Raw genomic sequence first — 21,301 nt, forward strand, 5'->3', positions numbered from 1 at the left:
TCTGCTTTTAATTGGGTTTGTGATTAACATGTTGGGCTGGTTGTGAACCTATTCTAATATGCCTATGCCCTGTGGAAGGAGCTTAACCCATCACACCTTGGGTTCCACTTGCAAGCAGAGGACTCAAAATCAGGCACCAATGTCTCTTAATACACCTCTTAAAATTGCCCAAAACTGGCCACTAAGGCACACATCTGTTTGTTTTGTTTACTACTCAAATAATGTCTATATCTTCTGCTGCCACATTCCTTACATACTCTGTTCTGCTATTAATTGATAACTACTGCTATTCATTATCTACTTGATGATACTACTGTCTTTCATATACATTAAACAAACAATAGTCCAGATCTTCAGCTGTTATAAATTACCTTAAATACCTCCAAGTTCAGTAATACCCTACTAGAATATATCACCTGCAATGAATTACCTTTGTCTATTAGGACTTTTTACAAGGGCATAGTAGGACTGTCCTTACATAAACACTACTTTAGCATTTCTCTTCCTGGGTGGTAAATAAATTACTATGTAGCATATTTAGCTAAGCTACATTTGTGTCAAACAATGCCACTGGCTTTTAATGTGCATGGCCATTCTCTCTGAACTCTTCTCCCTGAGGATTATTCTCATTAATATGCCAAACACTAACAATTAAAAATTAAACCTGACTGGCAGAACATCTTTGGCTTTTATTGTCCTCAGTGTATCATCTGGTCACCAATGTTCACCAACCTCTGATTATAAAAATTGATATTACCCTTCAGGAGAGCTAACAAGTCAGAAATATGTGCCCAGTTCTGTCAATCAAGTGCTTCATCAGGGAACAGTGATAAAAGACAGTGGCAGAAAGAAACTTTATCCCCAAAACAAGTGCACTCAGTTCAAATACTGCACATTCAACATGGCTGACTGGTGAGCTGTACAGTTCTACACGACCCTGTGATGTCTCAGACTGGAAATTCATAATGACTGTGAAATCAACAAAGAAATAATCTTACAAAGTTGTGGTTTGTTTCCTCTTTAAGCTGCAGAACTGTACCAAAGACAGGCATGGCCTCCCTTCCCACTTAGTCCTCTTATTTATCTACACTGTAAAGTCGGATAAAGAACTTTCCAAAAATCTTCCTAACAAAGGAGCTGTATCATTGATTTGCCAGATTCAGGAACAACCATTGTAAATGCAGTCTCTGTCCAGAATGACAAATGTATGACATAAACAAATGTATGAGTTACTATTCTGTAAAACTCATAGTAATCATCTTTGCTGTTGAAAAAGTTAGGTCACTTGTAAGGGTTAAGGATTTTTTTCCTCTTGGGTGCAGAGTGTTAATATAACCTTTTTACTTACTGGAGGATCTTGATCCTCAGCTGAAACGGTAGTGATAACAGTGCCCTTGACTGCATCAGGAGCAACCATTCCTCTGTAGAGTTTTTTGCTAAATATTGGAGAGTAATCATTCATATCCTGCAAAACATAATTAAGAGTTTAGTTCTGAAATTCAAACAACATTATAGATGCATTCACAATAATTTCTTCAAACTATCAATCGCTTCGTACTCATTAGAAAGCCTATTTGCCATTCACAGTCTTTCTTGGATCTCCACTCCTTTACCACTGCACAAAACTAGCACACCAGGAGAAGATGCCAAAGTTTCAATAAAAATATTCATGTGAGACAGATAACAGAAGGAGATTTTGCAGAAAAACACACAGTCTCACAAGTAAACAAACCAGAAATTTCCATGACACCTGCTTCTGAAGCAGTGGACCACAACATGGCTTTACTAATTTTCTAAAATGAATGAGCTGCTGTTTTTTGACAGTGTTTGTTACCTCTAATATGCAATAAATGAAGGGAAAATATAATGTCAGATTAGTATCAACACCTCATGAGAGCCTAAGATGGTGTTATTCAGACTGATGGGTATGTTATCAAAAAAGAAGCTTCAAAGGCCTAATTTCACTGCTGTAGTAGTGTGTGCATGTACATATGCATACTTTCACATCTAGACATGCGTGCACAGATATGTAAACAATATACCTTCATGGGTACCTCGTTATGTGAAAGATGCATCCTTACCCAAACACCAGGCTGTGTGGAACTCTGTGAGCTGTGCAGTCAGATGCATGACCATATGTTGCCCCATGCATCAGGGGCCATGAACATTTAGAAATCAAATACCTTCATGGGTTATTAAAAAGGTAATTATTCTGACTCCTAAATTGTCAGGAACTTACTTTTTGTTTTTGTCAAAATTCTCTCACAGAGAGTTCCACAAAATTTATCTGTATATTCCTTTCAAATAATTAAACATACCGCTGTAAATCAGTCTTTATTCTACTAATAAAATTTATTTCTCTTTTTTTTTTTTTTTACATATGGATAACATAGATTAAATTTTCTGGTTTGTGGTTGTTGTTTTGTTGGTTTTTTTTTCTGAACAAATAAGCAGCATCAGATGCCTTCAGCACACAAGACTGAATTTACTGATCCACAAATGAAAAGCATACTTTTTCCTCCTCAAAGCAGAATTTGTTTCTGAGCTCTGGGGGAATGCAGGTGCCAATCACCTCTTAGGTAACACCTTTCCTTCCTCCCAGTTACTCACAGTTCATACAATGTCTCTGCCTGTCGTCACAGCTCTTCATGCTGCAAATGCAACATGCCGATACTGGCTAGCACACCATATTACACAAGCATTTAAAACACTCATCCATACCTCCTCAGAGAAAACAACAGTATAATAAACATCTATATATGAAGAAGAATGGCTGTAACATGTCCATGAATGTTCAGTGAATGCCTGAATAATTAATGCATTGTGTTCTGCTGAAATGTCTGCTATTCAGGTCTTCAAGGCACTGGAAATGCTTTTTCTCTCATTTTTAGATTTTCAAAGAGACAACTGGATCATCAAATTAAAAGTGACTACTAGGCAATTCAAACTAGGAGAGAATTCAGATGAAAACATTTTGGAAAAACATTCAAATTCTAACAGATTAGCATTTCTGCATGGAATTACAGGCACTGAATCTTATCATCTCATTTTCTTGACCTGTTTGCAAGAAAGTAATTTACTTCAGCTGAGAATTTAATACCCAGGACTATTTTACATAAATAACCATGTTTCTCATCACTCTTCAAAGTGGCGTTGTGCTTGTAAAAGAAGCTATCCTTTGTTCCACTTTGCTCGCAGAAGCTCCACTCCAGAGCAATATTTTGCTCTGGTAGAGAAACCAAGATCATACAGTAATCTCACATTGTAAGATTTCATTCATAGCCATTCTACCTCAAAGAAAAAATGGGAAACTACATTATTTGAAGCAGACACCCAGAAGTTATTAGTACAGAAATCCTATGCAGTTAGCAGTGGAACATCAAAAATCATCTCCAGTATGATAGCAGAAATGTGATACAACACTACATGCATAGGTCTTACAACTGCGTAAATCGATGTGTTTGAAACTGCTTTGGTTCATAGAGCTTGAAAGGTTTCCAGTGGGACACACAACCTTTTAAAAGTGCATACACACAGAGAAGACACTTGTCCCATCTCTATCCAGGGTAATGACCCCCCTCCCCCTTTTTTTTTCCTTCCCAGTTTTTGCTTCCCATGATTCAGATGATCATTTCAATAATGCAGGCAAAGTTTCTGAAACAACCCAGCCTTTTACATATATTTATTAGTTTATTTTGAATCCATCTCTTCCTGTGCACCTGCAAATCCAGAGCCATACGTGGTCTTTTTTCTTTGGTGTAGCAGCAAAAGAATTCTCTGCTGTTTGCTCACTGGGGAGCAGGGAGAATCACCATATGATGCTTTTGTTATCTTTTGAATATATCTAAGTGCTCTTAGCACTTGAAAATCCATGACTTAGGTATTGGAAAGCATAATCCTGTTTAAAGATGGTAAACTATATCCTTAGCTATAGAAAAGGACTGAGACATCCTACCTAACATACCTACTTTTCAAGATATATGGATCAGTACAAAATACACAGGAATACAAAGCAAAACGTAAAGTAGGACACAGGAAGCTCTCTGCCTCCCTAATTTATCTTTCCTCTAAGACAAGCTTTATGTATGATTGTGCCTCATAAATCTTAGCTGAGCCGAATGAATAGCCACCAATTGTTTCAGTAGTAACTAGACAGAAAAGCTCCATGTGATTTTCTTTCAGGCTCATCTCTTCATGAATCCTAAACCAGACACTAATTTTTTTATAGCACAGCTCAAGTTTAACTGTTCCCATTTTTAACAAAACTAAGGTTCCCCATAAGAATCTCCACAGGTCTTCTTATTGTACAGCTGCAGTAAGTGTACTTCAGAGAGAGCAAGGCTGTCATTATGGACAGGTGATCAACTCTAATGTACTCATCACAATGTCTATGGTCAATAACTGCTAGAAGCAGAAAGAGGATGCTTTAACATGCAAAGCATGCAGTTGGCATGGAAATTAGGGTGGTTTTTTGGGGGGGTTGTTTTTTGTTTTTTTTTGGTAATACTCTCTTTTTCTAGTCAAAGTCTTGGTTCAGAGATGAGAGGAAGAAATGACTCTTCTGGACAATTTCCAATAAAGGAAGTAGAGATTTTGTTAGACACATTTTGTAGAAATTAATATATTATCATCTCCTTCAACTGGTGTAATTTCTCTTTACATATTATGGGCACTTAAAGGTACCAAAAAAGTCACATTTTCTAGAAAAAATCATGACCATCAAGGACAGAATACAGTCTAGAGCTGATTCTGTTAGAGCACAGAAAGAATGCATATGTGTTTTCTGTGAATAGCCCAAGAGATCGCAGGCATGAACCACTCCATCCTACCCCCAAAACTTGTGCCTCCGTAGCCAAGGTCCTCAGTGCAATTCTGTTAATTGAAATGGACTTAACAGTGAGTAGTGTTCAGCATTCCCTGACAGATGCAGAGATACTGTTTTCAGATTTTTATCACAGGGGACTTTAGGCAAGAAGATAACATTTAGAGAAAGTACTGAGGTTATGTTATTGCTGGAGACCAAAGGCATAGATCTGTTTTTGCACAGCTAAACAATTGAAGATTACTCTATATGTCTGATGGATTCTGCTTGAAACACCACTAAACCTGACTTTGCATAGAAATGGATGCATCACGAGTGCAATCCCTAACCACAGGTTAGAAATAGGGTAGTAAACTTCCTCAAAGTGGTAGTAAGAAGTAATGTAATCACCTTTTAAATCTGGGGCATAATCTTACACATGCTCTTGTGGCCAGAATGCAGCATGTTACAACTGTTCATTGCTTCAGTCACATAAATCCAGGCTGCTATTAACTATCAGACACACACAAAAAATATGTGAATGGAAAATATAGGTAATGAATTATCTATATATCTCACTTTAAAGTACTTGGGCTGACAGTAAGGTAATAGTAGCCATATATTTATAAACACAAAACAGCCTTTGTCACTGCTCATCTATCTGCAGATTTATTATCTTTTGATACATCACTGTTTACATAACAGAGTGAAAGTCAAAGCATAAAAACCCCAAAGCTTTCTCCCTGTCATAGATGATCTTTATCTACACCTTTTTGGTCCATTTTGTTTCACATTGCTCATACTGGGCAGCACATAAAAGCAGAACAGGACACATCCTTACATCCTTACATCCTTCCCTTGCACAAAGATCAAGAATCAAGCATGAAGAAAGCACAGTACAGTAGTGATGCTCAAATACTATTGTTCTTGAGAATCCACACTAGCACTTTCAAAAGCAAATTAAGACATTTTAAGAAATTTCTTGTTTGTTAACTCAGACCTCACTCTTAACATGTGAACAATCCCACTTTCTGACCAACTTCCCTTTCCTCTGACCAAGGAACATCTCATTCACAGGCTTTAAAAAGTTGCTGTTTAGCAAAAGGCTTGCAGGAAACAAATATTGACCTGTCTGCAAAGATTATGAAAATGCTGAACAAAACTATTGGTGAACTAAGTCATCTAGGAATGTCAAGGAGGAGAAACAAAGCATGGGGGAGGAAATGCATTAAAGAGGAATCGATATGTAATTTAAAAATCATTAAGACACTCACTAGCTGTAATGCACTAATGCTAAACTAGGTGCTTCAAGACAGGTGGTGACTGCCAACATGGGAGGGCAATACACAACTAGAGCAGAAAAATATCTGCAGTACAGTGTTCCCAGCATAAAATTAACTTGTAAAATTAAATGGAGTTCAGAGACATTAATGTATTTTTTGATTTATGGGGACACCAAGAGACCTTTAATACTTGTACTCCACTAAACTGAGAATATAAGCATTTAACATCTGGTGAAATAATCGCTTCTTCCTCCTCATTCACTAACTTGGGAAACACACAACTTGGATTCAAATATCTGCCTTCTTCCTTGCACCATCACTGCCCTTTAACTTCCACTGAAGTGCATACAGTGCTGTGAGTCCTGTATGTGCAGCACAGCACAGACAGCACAGATCTGTGTACTCACAGGCAGCAAGCAGAGGAGCACTTTGCCAGCTCCTGCATCCCGAAGTCATTAGGATTTATGACAGTCTTTGTCACAAACTGGAGCCAGTGCTCCTCTATGACTTTGCAGTGGATTCTGCAGATACACTTCCCAAAGGATTAAGATGTGCATATGAAAATAAAATCCCACATTTCAAAAACATAACCTGAACAGCAAAGACTGGGAAAGTCACCTACACCAAGAGTTGCTATGGTAATTCCAGGATATTAGGAAAATCATACCTGTAGGAAGGAGCTGGATACACTGGGATTACAGCTCCTTCCTGCTGGTTGATGAGAGCAAGGCAGTTGCGGTGAGCTAAGGGCTCCTTTTCATTCCAGTGAACTACAGCTGCGCCTCATAACTGTTACCATGTGTCAATTAATAACATGCAACATTAGTACCAGTGGCAGACTTGTCTGATTTTAGCATTACCATTAACCTAAAGACTTTCTAAACAATGATATTTATTTTTTAATGTGTTTTGTTAGAAATCTGGTTTTGTAAAAGAAAAATGAAGCATAAAACCATGAGTTATTTTTTCATCAGCTATCTCCACACAAACAGAAGCAACTCCAGATGACACTCCAATATATTTAATATATATTTACACGTATATATACATGCACTTACATATACATATCTGTATCTATTTCAGGCACAATAATTTGTGCAAATGTCTTTTATCCTACAAAGGTAACCCTGCCACTGCACAGAAAAAAGTGCTGTCGTTAGCCTTCAGTGCACTAGAGGGCAGCTCTACCAAATGGGATTGAAGACTCTCTTCCCCTAGCACCCACAAAAATAAATGCATTTTACCATCTCACAACTTCCTTCCTATGAAAATGGGGTTATACTTTTCCACATCTAGTCATCGAGGTTTGGGTTGTTGTTTTTTTTAGCAGCTGATAAAATGAGTCTGATTTTAAAATTCCCCCCCCCTCCATTTTTTTTTTTTTTTTTGTAGATTGTGACCCAACTATAAGCAATATTGATTATTTATTAAAATAGCTGTAAATCCATGACGGCAAAATCTAATTATTAATCTGCTGAACAGTTTCAGAAGGAAAAGTTCCTGTCAAGGAACACTAAAATCACATATTCTGTTGATTTATCTAGACCACTAAGAGAATCAACACTGCTCGGATGATTTTTACCATTATAAACTGTATATGTGCAGAGGCGCCTACCTGGGGAGCCTGCATTACAAACGCAATTTTGCACAAGGCTTCCCTTTCTTCTTGCCTCTATCCTCAACAGTTAAGCAGAAAGCATCTTATCATAAAGATTCTAAAAGTCCAAGGAAATGTTTTACTCTCCTATTTCTGACCTGCTGAAAGAAATCCTCATTTTTGTTAAAAATGAATGTTAACATCGTCTTTGTTTGTAAATACTTATATAAAGAGTTTGAAGTATATCCATGTGTTTTTCTTACCGCTTCAGGATTACACCTGCTGATACCAAGGTTTCCAGTCAACTATATCTAATTAGAAATCAACATTCTCTTGCTATAAAAAAACAGCATGACTGAATAGTATCTGAGCTAATAAATGCATATTATGCATTTAAAGCTTCTTTTGCAGTCTGCTGGCTTTTATGACAAGCATAATAAATATGCTGGAAAAAAAATGCATTTTTAAAATGATCCCTCTTTCCAATAGTATTAAATGTACATAACATAATCCCACAAAGGGAGAAGGAAAGAAGGTTTACTTCAAAGCATAGCATATGTCACACACTGAAATTTTCAAACCTTCCCAGTCTTTTTATACAGCTACAGATATGTATCTGTAATTTTCTGCTGTCATTTTGTTTCAAACATCTGCCAATTAAGTCTATGTGCACATTACCGGAGCTGGTGGCTTCCCATCTGAGCTGCCTACAAGTGTTATTAATCCCCTGATGTCTGGGGACTTCCAAGAGCACATTTAACATTCCTTTGCATATCCATGAAACTCTCTTCTACAGAAAGGAAAGCAGTGTTTTAATATCACTGTATTTGAAAACCATTATTCCTCTTCTGTATCCTTTAACCATAGAAAGATGTCACTCAATACCTTATTAAAGAAAAAAAAAATCTAAGATGTTTTATTGTTAAATCAGCAGAGAAAAAAAACAAAAAGTCAAACAAAATGTCAGGAGATATCACAGACCCTAAGGACATCCATACCCTGGACTAACCTCACCTAGCACCGCCCCCCCAGCACCCCTGCCCTTGGGCCCAGGACTGCATTTCAGCCCAGCTGGGGCCCTGAGTCCTGCTCCAGTTATTCTGTTGATGACTAGAAAAAGGGAAATATAAACCCCATTTTCAAGAAGGGGTAAATGGATGACCCGGGGAATTACAGAGCAGTCAGTCTCACCTCAGTGCCTGGCAAAATCTTGGAGCAGATTCTCCTGGAAGGCATGCTGAGGCACATGAAAATCAACAAGGTGCTTGGTGACAGCCAGCACGGCTTCACTAAGGGGAAATCCTGCCTGACCAATTTGGTGGCCTTCTATGTTGGGGCTACGGAACTGATTCACAGGGGTAGAGCAGTTGGTGTCATCTACCTGGACTTATGTAAAGCGGTCGACACTGTCCCACACAACATCCTTGTCTCTAAATTGGAGCAACATCAGTTTGATGGATGGACCGCTTGGTGGATAAAGAACTGGCTGGATGGCCGCAAGCAAAGAGTTGTGGTCAATGGCTCAATGTCCAGCTGGAGACCAGTAATGAGTGGTGTCCCTCAGGGATCAGTGTCGGGACCAGTCCTTTTCAACATCTTTGTTGGTGACATGGACAGTGGGATTGAGTGCACCCTCAGCAAGTTTGCCAATGACACCAAGCTGTGTAGTTCGGTTGATATGCTGGAGGGAAGGAATGCCATCCAGAGGGACCTTGACACGCTTGTGAGGTGGGCTGATGCCAACCTCATGAAGTTTAACCATGCCAAGTGCAAGGTCCTACACCTGGGTCAGAGCAATCCCAGGCACAGCTACAGGTTGGGCAGAGAAGAGATTCAGAGCAGCCCTGTGGAGAAGGACTTGGGGGTGTTGGTCGATGAGAAAATGAACATGAGCTGGCTTCAGTGTGCGCTCACAGCCCAGAAAGCCAACCGTATCCTGGGCTGCATTAAAAGCAGCGTGACCAGCAGGTCAAAGGAGGTGATCCTGCCCCTCTACTCTGCTCTTGTGAGACCTCACCTGGAGTATTGTGCGCAGTTCTGGTGTCCTCAACATAAAAAGGACATGGAACTGTTGGAACAAGTCCAGAGAAGGGCCACGAGGATGATCAGGGTACTGGAGCACCTCCTGTATGAAGACAGGCTGAGAAAGTTGGGGCTGTTCAGCCTGGAGAAGAGAAGGCTGCGTGGAGACCTCGTAGCAGCCTTCCAGTATCTGAAGGGGGCCTATAGGGATGCTGGGGAGGGACTTTTCATTAGGGACTGCAGTGATAGGACAAGGGGTAATGGGTTAAAACTTAAACAGGGGAAGTTTAGGTTGGATATAAGAAGGAAATTCTTTCCTGTTAGGGTGGTGAGGCACTGGAATGGGTTGCCCAGGGAGGTTGTGAATGCTCCATCCCTGGCAGTGTTCAAGACCAGGTTGGAGGAGGCCTTGCGTGATATGATTTAGCGTAAGGTGTCCCTGCCCACGGCAGGGGTGCTGGAACTAGATGATCTTAAGGCCCTTTCCAACCCTAACTATTCTATGATTCTATGATTCTATGATACCAGTTTTCAACTCTGCTTCTGACCCCACCCGTTTTTACTCCTGGCTGGATTCCCTGGACAGACCACAAATGGGGTTTATGCCCTTACCATGTCTGGAGCTATTGGTGGAGGCTGTTGATCTACCTGCCTGGCTCTGTTCGCACAGGGACTGTACCCAGTTGAGGAAGGAACTGCCCACGCTGAGTCACATTAAGACCCTGGCTCATCCCTTTCTATGGAGCATCCTCGCTCACATTAATCTCTCACAGTAATTTCCAATTTCTTCATCTCTTTACAACCAGTTCATGAAAAAAAATAGGGAAGTGGGAAGTGAACCCTTTTTAAGAAGTAGCCAAGGAACCAAAGAATCTTTGACCTCTGCCACAAGGCCTGACCTTGCCTTTCACCAAAATGGTTTTTGGGCCCAGATGAGCAAGTGCTTTCATTTTGATGCAATTATGATTTGCAATGGGTTCATAAACCTCTGGTTAGCTTTAAAGGAAATGCCAAGTGCAGGTTATCCCTTGGCAGAAACCTTTCCAGCATGGCACTCATTGATGCTGGCACAGGATGACATCTTTGCTACCATCATTACATTTCAGCTACAGAATTTGTAAGTGCTGTACTGTCTTACCATCCATTCCTCTGATCCATGCTAAGTGGTAATAGCCATCTAATGCCCTCAATTCTTTCTCCAAGTCCTCAATTTCTGTAAATCCTCATTTGATTACATTCCTATTATTAAACTTAGTAAGTTCCAAAGCCTTTCAATATGATGCTAATCAACCTTATTCAGAACAGTACAAATGTACTAATTTAATACTAAATATTAAAATGCAAATTTCATATGCTTTCATGTCATAGTGATCTTAAATTACATGATAATCTAAAAATAAGTTTTAAAGCTTTTTTAATGCTCTTCTAAAAGTCTCTGGATTTGGAGCCACAGACTCAGCATAGAAGCAACCGAAAATTTGAGCTGTGACTTCAGAAAACCATTCTCTTACAAGTCAGTTAATTTTTCTGAAAGAAAACCAAAATGTTATTCAACTGTAATCCCTTTACTAGAAAATTGTCTCAATTTTACATTTACATTAAGCCCACTGAAGTAAGCCACGACCTGAAAACTACTCCTAGGTTTACTGCAAGTATTTGAAATATCGTTTAGTTTATGTATCAACTGCAGTGACTAATTTCAGACTGAGGTTAGAGAATCAAACAATGCTGAGTAGCTTTGAGCAGCAAGTTCAAAATCTTTGTGATGATGCTGACAAAATACTATGACAAACTGTATGAAGTGGCACTTTGAATTTTTTCTGTAATTGGGTGCAGCGCTTCTTTACACACGGTTCTCTGTCTGAAGCTATACAAACCAGAGGCTTGTTAACACGGTATAATTGCCTCTTTTTCATGTTTAGTGCTCAGTAAGCCCTAAAGTAGCTCATAATGGAAATTAAGGGATAACATTCATAGTGGAATACATGAGGCAATAAATGGCTAGCAGATGATTGAACAGATAAGTTGATATTGAAAAAAAAAACCCAAAATAGATCTGCTACTAGCACCATAGTCCAACACCATGCCTTTTACATCAATAATGACATTAGAAAATAGATAAATAAGCAGTTACATTTTGGAGGCAATACAGCTAGTTTTTCAAATCTTCGTGTAAGTTATGTGCAACTGCTGTTCTGGACTGCTCTGTTACTCTTTAAATGGGAAATGTTTTTCATTGCATGCTAGAAAGGAAGGATTAACTTCATGGATATAAGTTTAATGAAAACCCATACATTTGATTTAAGAAATATTAGAAACTGATGTTTTTCAACATTAACTGATTCACTAATGGGTTATCTTCCATGTATCCTTCATTACCTGTATAATTTCTGCCAGAAAATCCTCATTATTATTGTAATTAAGTCTCATCTTAACATGAAATCCTGCCATAATAAAGTAATGATGTATTACTGCTCAGCTGCTCATTAGAAACAAGGCTTGACTGAATTTCTAGTAAATACCTGCAGGAAGAGAAAGCAGTGGCAGCTACACATAGATTTTAACATCTGGTGGAGCAGGATTTGAATCAAAATGTACCCCCTTCTCCCTAATGACAACCTGTGGATCACTCTTCTCCCATTCTTTCCTAGTGATAATTTAAGTGTTTTACAGACTAAAGCCACTCACTCCCCAGCTCTCTGCAGCAGTACAGTAAATGTACTCTGTGAGAGGAGAGGGTCCTGCTGTAAAATTTTATTCCAGTTGTTTCAAATGCTGGGTCCTTGCATACTTTCTCCAACACACCTTGATTTCTTTGCTTTGCTGTTGTCTCTGTTTGGTTTGAAAGGGTGATTCATCCACAAACATGCAGCTAACCCTCCCACCCTAGAAAAGTAAACAAGTTATATTTCTCCTTGTTCTGATTCAAGCTTTAGCTGTCAGAGAAACAAAGTGAGCTTCCTTCTGTGAGCACATTATGCTGTAGCAGTGCAGGGCTCCAATGACAACCAAGAAAAAGCCATTTTCTTCCAACTTGAATATGCAGAACTGCAAGAATTATCATGCTGATGAAGGATCATTCAGAGCAACCATGACAAAGATTTAGCTGCTACACATTTCAAATTCATCTCAACAATAAGTACCTATCAATGCATGTAATGCATGATCTAATGCATATGAAGACAGTGGCATATTTCTCTTGAAAATCTAGTTTGACAGTTGCAGTTTGTGTACTCTCTGATAATAGCAATATGTTTATTGATGTTCATGGCTACAGTCAGATTTCCTAAATCTGGAAATTCATTGTTTAATGTTTATAACAGTACACTGGGATTAAGGCACAGTAGGAATTATATGAAATACTTGCTTGGCACTTGTAACATGGCACTGATAGAAAACATATAAATCATTTTTATTTATTCTTGTTGCTTTGAATCATCAGCCAGAGGTTATGGCTTCATTACACTACACACTCTCATGAAAAATTAGAAAGAAAACCAATCACAGAACAAGGAGAAAAAGCAATTATAAAAACCAAGAAACAGACAATGCAAAATAATGCTGGTAATAATAATAGGACACAGCATAAAATATGCAAATACCTTACAGGCAGGCCCCATGATACAGAAATTCTTACCATATGCATTTAGGAACACCTTACTCATTTAACAGCATACAAACTGGAAAAAGGTTAGTCCTGTTTCTGTTAAGAAGCTCTATTACCACAGTAATTGTTTCCAAATGCTAAATCATAATAGTAAGTGCATCATTTGAACAGCAATTATTTTCCTTCTTCCAATACTGGGAAACATTTGTATTTCCCAGTGCATATACTGCAATATGCACTACAGGCATTCTTAGCACACATTTCAGCCCTCTCAGACACAGACTGAATGCAAATCTCTGCCATCCTTATGGTGAGAAAAATTATGCCTCGACAGTGACAAACCACTGAAAAATAGCATACAAATAGTTTCTTGGAGTTGCTAATGTTTTTATCCCTGAAACTACATTGTCAAATTGATAAAATTTTCTATGTCTAACCTGTGTAATTATATATATATGTATAAAAAAAAGCCCACACCCAACAGATAAAAAAGTTTTGTTTTCTCTTCTACAGATCAGATTCCAATCATCAATTATTCTGGATGAACACTTGTGCTATCTCCCATGCCAAGACAAGATGACTCATTACTACTTTCAGGCTAAGGTGGAAAGTTATAAAAACAGCAAAAGGAATCTGAAAGCTGGGGAAAAAATAATCTCAGTCTGCTTGAGGTGGTTTGCATCTTTCTGATGAGAAGAAATAAAATGCCACTTATACCATTCTCCTTAGTAATACTAGAAAGGATGCAACAATTCATTAATTTACCTTTTGCTTTCTTTGACAAGAGAGTTCATAAGACACCCATACAATGTAAAGAGCCATGTGGCTGCAGCAGAGGCCAATAATGTATTTTAATACTGACAAGCACGTAACAGATTAAGTTATTCTTTTCTACAGTGAGCATTCTGCTATGTAATCTGACTTCTGATCAAGTTCAGGAAAGGTTAATACAAACTATTTGTTACTTGTCATGCCAAAGGCTGAAAGTGAGAGTCTAAAGAAAATCACTGTGAGTATCCACTCTCCTCCTAGCCACAAATATCAGTGCGATTATGGGTATACTGCACTGCTGTTCATTCAGTTTTATATCACATAAATGATACATGACACCATCAGATGTTGTCCATAGCTGGTTAACAGAATCCTATTACACAGTAAAAATTACAATGCTTTTGGTCAAGAGCTGGACTGTGAAAAATAACAAATGTTAACAGAGCAGCATAAGCCCAAAAGCACTTTGAGATGTCTGTGATAATACAAATAATGCTCTGAGGATTATAGGGGGCTGAATCCCTAATGGGTTACAAGAATTCCCTGCTTGGACCCACTATTGCCTTAATGCTTGCTTTTGGGTTTCTCTAGCTCAATTTTGTGTGATTAAAAAGACTGAAGTCTGAACAGCTGTTATGTTACGGCCTACAGTGTACCTTCAATTGTTTTATTTTTCTATTTGGGGTCACATACACTGTATTAAAATAATTACTCTAATACCATCTTCTAAATAAAGTGAAAGAACATTTACTACTAGGATGAAATAGACACATCCATTTCCTGGTCCCGGAGCAGGAGCAAAAACCAGGCTGAACTGGAGATAACAACTCCTCCAGAGCCATGGCAGAAACATGTACATTCCCATGAGGGAGCACCCTGTCTCTGAACAGAGGCTGTAATTTGGCAGATGGTCTGGCAGTAATTGTGAGCTTTAGAACTCCTTTGGTTCCCTTTGTAGACATCTTAACTGGTCAATCAAAAAATTATAAATGAGACTAATGAAACAGTGAACATGCTCACCAGGAGTTATCCATTTAGCTATGCCCTATTCAGAACCTTGGACCACTGCTAAGATTGCTGAGAAATAAAAGCCTGGATTGGAATAGGCAATACATTGCGCATGAGGCTCTAGACCACTACATACCACGTCATTTATGCCATCATGCATTCAAAAATTTGGGCCTGATTCAGTGCCCTGTAAACAGCCTCACTGAGCTGCTGGAAAGAAATCAGTTCCCTCTGTAAGGCTAGTAGGATGCGCTGTTGGCCCCGTACAAGGTGTATGCAGCCTCTATCCTCAAGGGAACTTTAGTGCCTTGCCCTCTCTGTGCTCGTTGGGACTTTTAACCCTCATCAAAGGCATGTCAGCTCTCCCCCTTTAGAACAAAGGGAACAGGAGTCTTTTCCATTAAGAACAAAACCAAACTGCATTGCAACACACTTTTTACTTCTGCTGTTCTTGTTCCCACTTGGCTTCTGAGTCTCTGCACCCTTCTTCTGCTGCTCTGTGTCTTGAATCAACCATTCAAGGCCCTCTTGTGGATCCTTATAATCTCACCAGAAATAGCACAAGGCTCTAATTTCAACCTCCACCTTTTCCTCCACTGCCCTTGTAAATTCTGTACCTGGAAAGCTCACCTACAAGCTCAAATTAAACCATTCTTTCTATTCCAGACATCCCTTGTTCTGAATTTCTACCATCTGACATATTACCCAGTAATGACATCTGCCCAACAAAATGAGATATTCAAAATGTTTTTTCCACAAGTCCTCTCCCATTTCCTCAACTGTCACTCAAAATACTACTGTTCTCAGCAACTCATATAATATTTTATTATGTTCACTGATCAGCCTGTCACACTGACTATGACAATACTCACTTAATTTCTTTGATTTAATTTCTTTCCTTTCTCATTTGAAATACAAGCTGCTTGATCTTACTTTCAGGCCCTGTTCTGTCCCCAGCTTAACACCTTTTACTGCTGAAATTGTTGCTTCTGGCTTCAGCCTTGTATTCCAGCCTCTCACATACTGCCTTTCCAAACAAGTATCATCATGCTCCCTTTTTATCGCTCATATGTGGAAGAGTTTCCAGGAAAGCAAGACACCTATTTTTTGATTCTGCTAATCCTCTTCTTAAATTCCCTATTTCCACATCACCTCCTTCGACAGTGCACAAGCTGCTGTTATGCTAAGGCCACCATGTTGAAATGTCCTGCTTCCCTTTACCCTGTCATTAATGAATACAATACATACACACAATCATACAGCTAGGTCAGCCCTATGATACAGACTACAGTGGTTTATCTGAATACAGTTCTATTTGAAAATAAGTACCTTTAAAAAAATCCAACAAAACCACCCAAATATATAGAAATGCTTAATTCTTTCAAAAATTCACTGTGCTGGGAAAAAGTTTCTTTTAGGAATAAAACAGATTTGAGCAACTTCCTCCTTAAAAAATGTAAGTAAAAATGCTCAGGGAACAATGACAAAAGCTGCATTTCCTTTGATTGACTTGGAAATTGCCAGCAAAGAGTGCAGACTATTAGGAAATAGGTAACCTGCATCTCAGGATGAGAAATTTTGCAGAAGCAGAGAGGTTTTGTAGAAGCCTTCTTGCATTGTCATTGAAGATAGTAATTGGAGACATTTACTGTCCCTAAAATAATTCTGAGCTCAGAAGAGACTGACAAACAGAATTACTCAAAATCATGTGGCAATTCATAGCATCTGCAGATACACAGTAAGCTGAACCCGAGACTGATTCATATATGCTAAATATGTTCCACAGACTTACATTTAAACTGAAGTTGCCAGATATGAAGTTCACATTTGTGAGCTATGCTTTTGTTGCTGTTACAATTTTTTGCCTCTTAGCTAAAATACGAGTAATTAAACACTCTTCCACAGCTCACAGTTCTTCACTGACAAAGTCAACAAAAACGAAACAGCTGCACAAAAGGACTTGACTGACTGGCTCCAGAACGGCACCTTTGTAAATGCAAGGAGGCATGATTTAGAGCACCTAAAATATCCTATCCTCTTGGACATGAATACATCAACCAAATGAAGATGGGTAAGTGCTAATATTTCAGCTACAAATGCTTTTCATTTGTGGATCATTACCAAACAGAATACCATTATCCCTGTTACTGCTGAGATAACTGAAACCCAGAGGTGATGCTGTAACTCACTGTATAAAAACGATTCATTGTGCAAGACCACTAAATAAGCCTGTTCCATTGCAGCTCTGTATTTTCAAGTAGCAGAGTCTGAAATATAGGATGTGGTGTGCCACTTCAGCACTCGATACACTTGAATGGTTCATAAAATTACAATTTATGAGAGCTTTAACTGCAACGTGATGGTGTCATTTTTGCAGACAATTCCATTAGGTATGTATTTCAACCTTTCAGGGATTCTAAAGGACTAAATATTTATATATGTGTCAGGTATTCTTGTACTTTATAAATCTGCAATCCAAAATTTAACTACATAATGGCATAATAGAAAAGTAATTATAGCTGTTATAAGGTGTATGTTTAACTGAACAAGTTGACAACATTAAAAGGAAGTAGCTCCACACAAGTGAAAGAGCAGGAGAGCAGACATACTGCTAGCATGCTCTGTTGTTTCCTCAGGTCACCTGTAAGGGTTGATGAAGTATTTCATAACAAGTAGAAGAGGATGTTATCAACTGAAAAGTTATTCCTCTTACCTTTACTCTCACTGTGACAGTAGCAAGACCGGGTGGCATAGTGCCCTTGCTGTCGAAGGCTTCCACAAGAAAGGTGAAAGTTGCTTCTGTGTCAGAGAATGATTCATAATCCAAGGACTTCAGAAGTGATAACTCGCCTGTATACTTGTTCAGTGCAAAATACTGTAGTGCTTCCTCTGTTCGTATTCGATAGTTAACATCAGAACCAAGATCAACGTCCTTCGCCTAGAACATGCCACACAGAAAAGAAAAAAAGTACTTAAAACCAAACAAAACCCATTTGCACAAAAAGTCCCCCCTAGATTAAAAAACACAGAAAAAACAAACTACTGCAAACAAGTTTAGTTTTGTTATGTTATCCTAATAATATTGGATGCATTTAACACTATTACACAACCACACGGAAGACAAGTCCAGCTAAGGTTGTAAAATCCAGAGATACCCATTGCAAGGAAATGAACACAATATTCTGGGAAGGATTCTGGAAGCTCAGTCTGTTCTTGTTCTCTTCCCTGAGCATCTGATATTGGCTACTGCCAGGGAGAGGATCCTGGGCCAAGCAGATATTTTATCTCACCCTGTCTGGCAGCATGAATGTTTTTATTTTATACAACTATTTAGAAAAAGAATCTAAATTTTCATCAGGATAAGAAGTATTGTGATTGCTTTTGCTGTAATTTGATACTAGGTTTATCTGCAGTCAGGTTCAGAGAAAACCATTCTTGTTGAAATTGTCTTCGGACAGGTTCTTCTCATTAAAGGATGCTGACCAAAATATCAGGAGGACATAGAATGCTTGCAGGAAGTGAATTTCATCTGTCTTTAGAGATCTTGCTCCTCCTTGAACAACTGTCACTTCTCTGAGTTTAGTCAGTGAGAAGAAGACAACACCTCCAGGTGTTCACTTGACTTTACCCTGGCTATCTTAGATGATGATCTTGGTATTGGATGGAATGCTTCTGGAAGCAAATATTTTTCTCCATTAACTGCCTAACATGAGGCTAGACATCTAGATTTGACTTAAGTGTCTAAATCAGTCGAGATAAGGCTCTCTCTTGTTACTAACATAAACAGGTAGAATTAATGTGATCAGCTTCCAAAAACAAATCAAAGGTACTTCAAATGTGTAAAACACTATTCCAAGAAATTACAGTAGCAATGTAGGTTTTGTTGTTTCTTTGTTTTTTTAATAATTGCTCTTATCTCCAAATGAACCTCAATTTCAAAGTATTTTTAGGTATCTCTCTAAATATCAAGCATTTTTCAGTCTGTTAAGTGTTATAACTTTCCCCACTTCAGTTAGCAATCTCTTACTGCAGTCTCACTGACAAGTTATTTAAATAGGAACATGCTTAGTATTGCAGAACATTTACAAAACGTCTTATCTCCATAATGCTTTCTTACCTCTATTTGCAGGAAGACAGTGCCTGGTGGCAGATTTTCTGGAACACAGACAGTGTAGGAAGCATTGGTAAAAACAGGACTGTTGTCATCGATATCCAGTACCTTGATCGCTAAAGTTAGTGTTGAACGGCGGGGGTCCACAGCTCCGTCTGTTGCTTCGACAATAAGTTCATAGTAGTCCCTTACTTCTCTGTTCAGTTTAACTGCTGTATAAATGCTACCATTTGATGTGATTCGGAAAAGATTGTTGAAGTTTGCCAAACTGTAATGAACTTGACCATTAACACCAGCATCTGGGTCTGTGGCCTAAAGAAACAGAAAAAAAGAACCATGTACTACCACATATTTTAAATACCTACAAGGGGTGTACCTACATGAGAGTAACAAGGTAAGCTAGGGTTATAATCTACAGACTAGTAATGCTTGTGTGGCTATTCAGCATCTCTTGTTTACGGCTGCTGAACTCTCTTTGATGTTTTAAAATAAATAAATTTCTTAATTTGCAGTGACAGAAGGTAGGTTTACTGGATCACAACTGGACGTCAGCAGAAAATACACATTTAGTTGCTCAGCCTTGGACAACAGTGCACTTAAGCAGAAGACAAACTAGATGCTTATGAAGTCAACCCCTCAGATACTTCTAATGATAAAGTATCTTCAATATTAGGTAGTGTCTGAGGAGAAGTTTTATTTCACACTGATTTCTCTTCATCAGGGACTGTGGTGATATGAGAAGGGGGAATGGGTTTAAACTTAAACAGGGGAAGTTCAGGTTAGATATAAGGAGTTCTTTACTGTGAGGGTGGTGAGGCACTGGAATGGGTTGCCCAAAGAAGTTGTGAATGCTCCATTCCTGACAGTGTTCAAGACCAGGCTAGACAGAGACTTGGGCAACATGGTCTAGTGTGAGGTGTCCCTGCCCATGGTAGGGGGATTGGAACCAGATGGTCTTAAGGTCCTTTCCAACCCTAACTATTCTATGATTCTATGATTTAGGTGTTTCACTGCTGCTCAGATCATTATGTAGTACATACTTAGATGAAAGATAGATGCAGTCAGCTGATAGCTAGAATGCACACATTAGTTAGATTTTTTTTTTTTTTTTTACTTAACATGTTTGTCAATGATATTTTAATTATTCCTCTCTGAAGACCTAAACTTTCTATAGTTTATCATGATCTTTAAAACCAAATGTAACCGCATCTCATTCTTATTCTCCTTCAATCAGAAGAGGCAGATGATTGCAATAGGAAACTATTCAGATTTTTGTTCAGTTGGTATCTTTTTTCTCAGATACTTAACTAAGTCTCAAATTTCAGTATCAGCCAAATGATTCTTGCTATTACATAACTGCCTTTACAGGGATAGGAAAAATTCACGTTTTTTCCTAGAGCTACCAGGCCCATAACATAGGTTGAATGCTGACCTGTTATTTTTCCTCCTCTTAATTAAATTATTGCTTGATAAATAAGGTTATCTAAATTACACAAAGGGCATTCTGTGACCAAGGTATTTTCATTTGACTTTATAAATGAGGCTACAGACACCTGAGAAGATCGTAAGAAATTTTCATGTTTTGTTATCTGAAAAACTGTCAGGAAGTTTCCATGAATGTTTAATTCCAGTGAAGGTGTTCATTATAAGACTTTGTAATGAAACCATTTATCTTCCTCAAAATCAATTAAAAGCTAATTAGAACTGTTAATAAGAAAATTTTCAGTGTGCTTTCCCCCTGCACTATATCAATGTGCTAAGCAGTAATGACTACAACTTCATAATGACCAGTCTATGGATAACACATCCTGTTAATCAACATCTTTAATCGACATGGCTTTAAGCTGAAAGAGGGTAAATTTAAATTAGACATTATCATGGAATCACGGAATCATGAAATGCTTAGGGTTGGAAAGGACCTTAGGATCATCCAGCTCCAACCCCCCTGCCACCCTCACACCCTGGACACCTCACACTAGACCATGTTGCCCAAGGCCCTTTCCAACCTGTCCTTGAACACTGCTAGGGATGGAACATTTGCCACTTCTCTGGGCAACCCATTCCAGTGCCTCACCACCCTCACAGTAAAGAACTTTTTCCT

At 38.5% G+C, this 21,301-nt stretch overlaps 1 protein-coding gene across 1 annotated transcript in view; it reads right to left on the reverse strand.

Annotated features, from left to right (window-relative positions):
• PCDH15 (protocadherin related 15) overlaps window positions 1-21,301 on the reverse strand; it is a 360,972-nt gene that overhangs the window by 105,890 nt on the left and 233,781 nt on the right. Inside the window, 3 exon segments of the mRNA XM_057415611.1 lie at window positions 1,349-1,465; window positions 17,803-18,027; window positions 19,207-19,512. Of these exon segments, the coding sequence (XP_057271594.1) occupies window positions 1,349-1,465; window positions 17,803-18,027; window positions 19,207-19,512 (648 nt within the window).

The sequence above is a fragment of the Pezoporus wallicus genome, unplaced genomic scaffold (assembly GCF_028554395.1).
Source record: "Pezoporus wallicus isolate ANWC-B61680 ecotype Strahan unplaced genomic scaffold, APGP_CSIRO_Pwel_v1 contig_736, whole genome shotgun sequence".
Taxonomy (NCBI): domain Eukaryota; kingdom Metazoa; phylum Chordata; class Aves; order Psittaciformes; family Psittacidae; genus Pezoporus; species Pezoporus wallicus.